The 8,671-nt window shown below is 39.0% G+C and overlaps 1 protein-coding gene across 1 annotated transcript; it reads right to left on the bottom strand.

Annotated features, from left to right (window-relative positions):
* Positions 1–1,106: 1,106 nt before the first annotated feature.
* Positions 1,107–4,478, bottom strand: LOC104415437 (calcium-transporting ATPase 12, plasma membrane-type). The gene is given in 2 exon segments (XM_010026723.3): positions 1,107–1,641; positions 1,643–4,478. Coding segments are annotated over 2 exon segments (3,069 nt in total). The 5' UTR covers positions 4,384–4,478; the 3' UTR covers positions 1,107–1,313.
* Positions 4,479–8,671: the final 4,193 nt, after the last annotated feature.

The following is an 8,671-nucleotide window of genomic DNA, read 5'->3' as shown; positions in this document are numbered from 1 at the left end:
CGCGGTTCGAATTTGGGAACAAATTTGACAAATTATACAATAATAGTTATCCGATTCCATTGAATATCTTACTGTTCATTCTGATTATTGCATCCGAATAATATATATTTTTTAGTGATAAGCTTATCCCCAAATTGAGATGTTTTTCCTAATTCGCAATCGTATATAATCTTTGATTCTATCTATAAGGTTTTAGATGGAATTGTTGATTCCATGAGTATCCTTAAAATTGATATTTTGATTTTTAGGGATTAGGATTAATTTGTTGATTTTATTCGTGAAATTTCAAGTCAATGATTAGATGTTGGTTCCATATTTGAATAGATGGGATGATACCTTTATGGATTGAGCAATTTGAATATTTTAATTGAATTGCTTTCCTTGTCCAGAAAATATAAAAAAGATTGCATTGCATATCATGCAGATTAATTAGGTCATCTTGCATGTTTAAATAGATTCTAAAATATTCAATATAAAATTCTAATTTAAATTAGGAATTAACACATTTTAATACCTAAATTGAATTAGATATTATCCTTGTTCTAGATAGTTAATTTCCCTCATTTTTAATTACGAATTTTGATTATTATATATATATATATATATATATATATATGTCATGTAGAGTATTTACATATTAATCATTGCCCGTCATTAAAGTTAGGCCATTTAGTTAAAATAGTGTGCCATATAGTTCGCACATTAGGATTTGAAGTTGTGCTCACTATAGGGGACTCGGTTCGTCCCTCGCCATCTACATCAAATAAAATTAGTTCTGTCGCGTGGGACCATGTGCCTTTTGTTAATATAGTAAAGGAGAGATATGATGCGATGAAAGAACAGAAAGGGCCACCCTTGCATGAGCTTGAGGCATAAGTTTTTGGGGTTTTACTGCCCCATTAAGAAGCTTGCTAAGAACTAGGAAATTTTTTCTTTAGTTTTCCTATAGGATAACTTTTTGAATGCTAGTTCGGATATTAATGGTAAAGCAGGCCATATAGCACGATCACCAGATTAATAACCTCATCTGCAAGATTTTCCAAAATCAACAGAAGCATAGCAAGCAAGACCAAAGTACTAAGGTTGAAATAATGGATGGCAATAAATTGTTGATTTGATTATGTAGATAAAGGTAAATTGACACATCATCTAGGAAGATACTTACAATGCATAAAATCTAGAAAACGTACTCACAATGCATAAAATCTAGAATTTAAAAAACAGTTTCCTAAACCCTAACCATTTTTATAATAAAAAAAAAAAAGTTTCTTTACTCGGAGTTTAACATTATGCTCGGTTCAGGATGCTTCTTCTCAGCGGGAAAAGAACAACTTTTTGCCTGAGATTGGAATGCACTTAACAAGCCAACCAATCGGCCAAGACAAAGCTGCGAGTCCGATGCAAGCACCCCATTGTCCCCAGTCCAGCCTCTCAGTGTTGGCAAACCTCTTTAGAAACTCGACCATCACCACCTGAAGAATTATGGTCATACTAATGATGCCCAAGAACAACTTGTTCTTATGGATCCCTTTGAATACATTTTTCTCCTCCAGCTTCCTGGCATTAAATTCGTTGAAGACCTGGCAGAGGACGAAGCAGTTGAAAATAATTGTGTCCCTCACTTTCTTGTCCACCCCAAAATGGAACTCCCTTGAATTGTAGGGTCAGGAGGATGATAACTTGGTACAAGGCCTGAGATACGAGATTCCTCCACATGACTCTGCTTATAAGCGGCTCGGTTCGTCCAACAGGTGGCTTTAGCATGAGATCATTTGTAGGTTGCTCTGTCGCCAATGCCAAAGCTCCCAGGGTGTCCATAATCAAGTTCACCCAAAGAAGCTGGACCGCTGTCAAAGGGACATTGCCAGAAGAGACCGCAGCAACGAGGTTGATGACGAGTGCAGCCACATTCACAGTGAGCTGAAACTGGATGAACTTTTGGATGTTGTTGTAGACGCACCGCCCCCACCTCAGCACAGTCACCACGGAGGCAAAATTATCATCCAGGATGACGATATCTGAGCTCTCCTTTGCCACCTCAGTGCCTTGGATTCCCATGGAGAGGCCAATATCCGCTTCCTTTAAGGCTGGCGCGTCATTCGTGCCATCACCGGTGACTGCCACCACATGCCCTTTCTGCTTCAAGCACTGCACCATCAAAAGCTTATCAAATGGGGATGACCTAGCCATTACCCGGATTTTCTCGATTGCTGCCGCTCTCTGTTCCGGCGAGTAGTTGCGAAACTGCACGCCCTCCACTACGGCTTCATGTTCGAGATCTTCCTCCGGATTGAATATCCCGCATTCCAAGGCTATAGCTCTTGCAGTGTGCATGTTGTCTCCTGTGATCATCTTGATGTTCACCCCAGCACTTCTGCAAGACACCACTGCCCTTCTCACGCCTGGTCTGCACGGGTCCTTTATCCCCACTATCCCCAGCAGTGTAATCCCATCTTCCTCAAGTTTCCCATGAAATTGAGCAAGTGAGCCATCGAACTTTTTGTAGGCGAATGCGATGCAGCGCAGGCTTTTGTCTGCCATATTTTTAATTACTGTCCCGAAATCAGACCTTGCTTCATCAGTCATGACATTCACCGTCCCGCTTTGGCTATAATAATCTGAACACATTGCCAAGATCATCTCGGCAGCTCCCTTCCAGTGTATGTGGATTACCTGCTCTCCTCTCCTCCTCACAGCGACCCCACTTCTCTTTTTCTCAGAATTGAATGCCTCGACTTGGACTATCTCCCATTCTTGCTTCAGTTCGTCCATCATCATACCCAATTTGGATACACTCCAAGAAAGTATCGCCTTTTCAGTTGGGCTGCCTAAAATTTCAGGAACAGATTCAGAAGGTCGCATGTGGACAGTACCTGTCGTGTTCAATCCGATTCCTTGTAGGAGGACTTCAACGATGCTGGTCGCTATTTCTTTGGATGCATCTACACTCACATGTTCTTTTCCCATACATAACTCTGTCACTCTCATCTCGTTTAACGTGAGAGTGCCGGTTTTATCCGTGCAGATCGTTGTGGCAGAACCCATGGTTTCACAGGCGGAGAGCTTCCGGACCATGGCATTGTCACCCATCATGCGTTTCATGGAGTAGGCCAGTGTCAAAGTGACGGCCAAAGGCAATCCCTCAGGTATAGCCACCACCACAATGGTCACTGCTGCAGCAACTATGCGCACAATGGCGTCCATCACGTCCCCCGACTTGGTCTTCCCGCTGGTGAATTCTCTGTTTCCGGCATCATCTTGGGTGTGTCCAGTGAAGTAGCGGATCATCAAGACGAGAAGTACCAGTACGGCCACCGACAACCCGACCTTCCCGATGAAGGAAGTCAACTTGTTTAGACGGGCTTGGAGCGGGGTCTCTTCATCTAAGTTACGGCTCACGGAGCTCATCATCTCGCCCCATGCAGTGTTCATGCCGACAGAAGCCACCATCATTCGACCGTAGCCGTCGATCACTTTGGTGCCCGAGAGCAAGAAAGGGTTCTCGCTATCGACTTCGATGTGATCACTTTCACCAGTCATGCTAGACTCGTCAACTCTCAGGGAGTGGCCATCAACAAATAACCCGTCAGCCGGAACCTGGTCGCCAATCTTCAGATACACGACATCACCTACGACAATATCAAATATGGAAATTGGTTGCCTCCTGCCATCTCTTACAACCTCTACTCTAATGTTGCTGCTCTCTTTTGAAAGTTTCTGGAACTGCCTTCCTTGCTTATAGTTGCTGACAGCAGAGACAATGACGACCAGAAAGATGGCGATGATTATACTCCCGCCATCATACCAACCTTCTTTAAGGCCGTGCTGTTTGATACCGAATGCTAATGAGAGAACAGCGCATGCTATGAGAATGATTATGATCATGTCTTTGAACGCATCAAGCACAAAGCTGAGAAAGCTCTTTGCCAGGGGCTTATTGTACTTATTGGCACCGAAAATATTGGTTCGACGCATGAGGTCGGTTTCATCCCCACTCAAGCCATTTTCGAGGTTTGTCATGAGAATTGAAGCGAGTTGTTTAACGCCACCAAGTTGAGCAAGAGTATCAAAGCTTTTCTCTCTTACCAGGTTACTCAGGATCTTCGGGCCGACGTCTCGAAGCGAAGGGCAATCTCCTTCACGTGGATTATCACTGCTCTCGAGGTCGACATTGATGGCAACGTAAGAGAGCGTCCGCAACAGGTCCGTCTTCTTCCCGAGGACTTGTTTCGACAGAGACTCGAGAGCCCTCGTGAAGTATATGACCGTGAAAGCCAGGCGCCATCTTCGCCCGTGGATGATATTCGTCGGGCCATCGCCGCGGTCGAGCACCGCATCGGTTGCTGCTTCTTCGCTAGGTTTACGCAGCCTCAACGACGACATGGATGAACAACAGAGAGGGAGAAGACAAAAGGGTGTGCTTGGATCAGCAAAACGAGTCGTGTTCAGACGATGGAGATGAGTCAGAGGGGATCAAAACACTGATTGACTTGGGTGGGACCGATGTATTGGGTTCTGAGATTATATAGTGCAGTGATTTTTCATTGCGCGTGAAGTTCTTGGAAGCTTTTTTTTTTGGAAAGTTCTTGGAAAGTTCGCTGTAGCTTCTTGGATGACATTTCCACGAAGACGTTTCCAGATCTGGAATCACAACTGCTTAAATTTTAATGGGAATTTTACTTAACGGTGCCGTTATAATTTTGGAAAATTATCTAACAGTAATTATGACTCATCTTCTCAGAAATTACCACGGGATTCAAAAAAATCTGTTGCCCTTTTGAATTTCTTCTAAACTCGCACCCAAAATTAAATCGTCCTTATTCCAATCCTGAGAATATTGGAATTCAAACCTCCCAATCTCCCTTCTCATAGAAAAACATTAGTAGTTTATTAATCTCCTTCCACGATTAGCTATTGCATTGACTATTGAGCACGGGAAATTTTATCAAGCAATAAATGTATTTGACTGGAAATTTAGGTGAAGAATCAAGTGAATTTCGAGGTGCTTTACTTAATGTGTCTATTGAGCACTGGAAATTTTATCAAGCAATAAATGTATTTGACTGGAAATTTAGGTGAAGAATCAAGTGATTTTCTAGGTGCTTTACTTAATGTGTGTCTAGTCCACACAAGTCAACTATTACGTGTCAAGTATTAATTTCTTATTTAATGTTATTTCAGAATATTAAATACAAGAAGAGTGCATATGAAATCGGTATATACTATAAGAAGAAGCAGACACTTAAATAAATCACATTCAATTTTCGCTAAGGTTCGACCTATCACTTTTTCAAAAAGTTTTAGTTAATCTTTATCTACCTACAATTATTTATCGATATAATATAATTCATGTTACCTCCATAGACGAAGAGTGAAGAAAAGTTGATTTGGTTTCCCACCCCTAAGTTAATGTTCTAAATTATTTTAATGGCAAAAGATCCACCAACAAAATTTACATTAGTTAAGAGCAAATATGCATGACTTCTCTCCCCTGTCACCCTCAGTGTCACAAGATCAATAATTGATACCTTTCAACTACCTCTAATTTTACATTTTGTTTCCCTTTTGTTATTGAAGTGGTCCATTGGCATTCTTGAAAAATACTCGCCGAGATCACGGCAAGTTTCCCTTTTGATTTCGTGAAATTCACGTTCAATACACGTGATGGGCAGATGTGATTGATTCGGTTTATACGCATCTGAGTCTAGGCAAGAATTTGCCACGAAAATCTCTACGCGTAAAAGTTCAGTCACAAGGATCTCATTTTCCCTTGCAAATGACGCTTGGATGGCAAACCCCCCACAAAGCGTGAATGTAGGGCATGAAAAAGTTCCCGTGTAACTAACAGAATTATTTATGGTTTTCTTTGTTGGTTGCTTTTTAGTTTTCATCTTTTTCCATTGGAGATCTCAATAGCTAATTATGAGAAGCGTTGGGAGCTTATTAAACAAGTGAAGAGTGTTTTGACTGAATCAGAAAATAAACATTTATCGTCAGGCAAATAATTTCTATTTTTGTTGTCATTGCATTATTATCATTTACCATAAAAAAAAAAATCAATTCTACTTCTACTTCCACTACTTTCACAATTTTATGGAATTCCTTTCACCTTTTGGTAACTTGTGCTGTTTCCTCACCATTACTTTGCTTTTGCTTTGATCCATGCGATCCCACGTAGCTTCTTTCCTGGACCATTGTTGAACAACATTGTGCTTCAAGCTGCTTGGAATAAGGAAACCTTTGTGCATGGACAACCTTAGATTCAAAGGAAACTCTCCAATGAATTTGATTCGAAAGCATAAAAGATTAGGTTGGGATGACGAACACGCAAAGAAGGTCGGCATAAACCCTTTAGCAAGCGATTTCTGATTGCGAAAGGCAAGTTGTATTAGTGACACCGACTTAATGTTTCATATGTGATTGTGCAGTTAAATGAATTTGAATAGTTTGCATCATGGCCACAAAAATTCTAATTCCCTCACAATTACATTTTCCTACATTGGCCCCAGGTTACATTGATACCATCACCTAAGAACCCTCCGTCTTAAAAGTAAGTTTGGTAAATTTACTCCATCAATTTACACATCTATATCATACTTTCTTTTGTAGCACAACGGATCTAAAACTTCAAGTTGATCTCAAAAGAAGGAAACGAGTTAGTAAAAAGTTTAGCACAATAGAACAAGATAAGTAGATTAAAATTTTTTACTAGAGGTGTTTATGGCTGGCAATTATCAAAACAATCTTCAATTGGATCGAGCGAAGTTGTGAACTATCACATACCATTTTCATGGCCTAATTTCCTAAAAAAAAACCCAACTTTAGGTGTAATTTTAATTTTGCCTTGAATTTTGTTATCTATAAGAAAAACCTCAAACTTTAATCCATTCCAGATGTGCCCAAATTTTTCGTTGTCTAAAAAAAAAACACCTAATTTTAAATTCAACCCTAAATCTACCCTCGAAATTTTTTTGTCTAAAAGAAAAATCGGTCACTTTTTACTCTGGTCACAAATCTAGCCCCATTAGTCCTCCTCCGTCCAAAAATCCTCATTAGTTATCTCTAATTTTCATATCCTATAAATGATTTTATTTTGAAGATAATTTTTCATGTCATCTTGTTGATAAAGATTTCTTATCGACGTGAAAATATCATATCAAGTTGGTTAATAAATTGAAAATTTATGATTTTTTGAACAAAACAAAATTTGACCTTAAGTTGAAGTTTTTTCCGAGATCAAAAAATCGATAATGATTTAAAACTAAATCTAAAATTTAGGATTTTTTTCGAGATAAAAAAATAAAAAATTCAAAATAGAATTGAAATTGGATCTAGGAGTTGCTAGGAAAGTAGGGCCCATTTACACAGAAAACGATGAGGTCCTTTCGAGTCACAAATTAAAAACCGAATGGCAGGCCCCGTTCTCTCACCTCACCTGAAGACCTTTGAAAGTACGACCATGGGGTCAATTTATTATTTCCGAGTGAGTACATGTCACTAAATTTTCGTTTATTGTGGGCCTATTTTATTTGATCTTTTCTAGCAGCAAAAGTCCAAAAATTGAATCGCAAGTCTTTAACAATTCGTCAATCGAAGAACCAGTCGATCGCAACTATAAACTTTAGGGGTGAACACGGCAAACCACCCAAATTGAGAATCGCTTGGACCAGATTGAATTTGTCAGTTTGGTCTGGTTTCTGATTCTATAAAAATGAAATCAATGATTGTCAGTTCAATTTCCGGTTCCAGAAGGAATCAAAATGGATCAAATCGGAACTAGACAGGATTAGACTAGACTAATCCTTTTTTAAAAGGAAATGTATTTTTTAATTTCTTAAAAATATCAATAAAGCTAAAAAATAATAATAATTATTGTATTTTTCTTAATTTTTCAACTTTTGTTGTTAAGTAATCGATTTCATGAGACTAGACCGGACTAGTTCCCGATCTTAAGTCGATTCGATCTAATTCCCAATCCTTAAAATTGAGAGGTGGTTCTCCTAATCCGACTCTCGACTCTCGGTTCCTAAGTAGAGTCGAATCAAATCAACCGATCACTCTAATAAATTTTGGGATGACAACCCGTTCTATTGTGATTATTTCTTTTCCCGATGAGGGACGTACACCGTCGTGCACGCCATGCCTCAGTCTTGGTTCAGTCTTTTCAGATGAACATGGAGACATTTGCTTTGACGGAGAAAGTGCACCAAAGAGGACATAACGTATGGAATAGTTTCATTTAGTCAAATACTCAAAAGGCACGTCATACCTTTTTTCTATTGACCTTGACTTGACTTGACTTGACTTATGACTAGACATGACTAAATGCAGTGATATTTATTTATGATATCTCGTCCTCCATTCTAAGGAGGTTTCTCATTTTCTTTTAATCATTTGTCCATAAATTTCTGAATTCACCCCACTTATGAATTTAAGTTTTTAGAATGAACAACATAATATGGTATCAAATTCTGGTTTTGTTTCAATTTATTGGCATATGCAATTGTTAAATTTAATTCTTTTTGTACATGAGATAAAGTGTTCAAATATTTCATATTGCTCTTGTGGTTTTATATGCACTTTATACGCATATGGTCAACCTTAATTATTAATCTCAAGCATTTGTATTGGACATTCTAACAAGTTATGTTATTTCCCAAACACTTTGACA

This window comes from Eucalyptus grandis, chromosome 8, assembly GCF_016545825.1.
Source record: "Eucalyptus grandis isolate ANBG69807.140 chromosome 8, ASM1654582v1, whole genome shotgun sequence".
Classification (NCBI taxonomy): Eukaryota; Viridiplantae; Streptophyta; class Magnoliopsida; order Myrtales; family Myrtaceae; genus Eucalyptus; species Eucalyptus grandis.
This window is presented reverse-complemented; position numbering and strand designations above follow the sequence as displayed.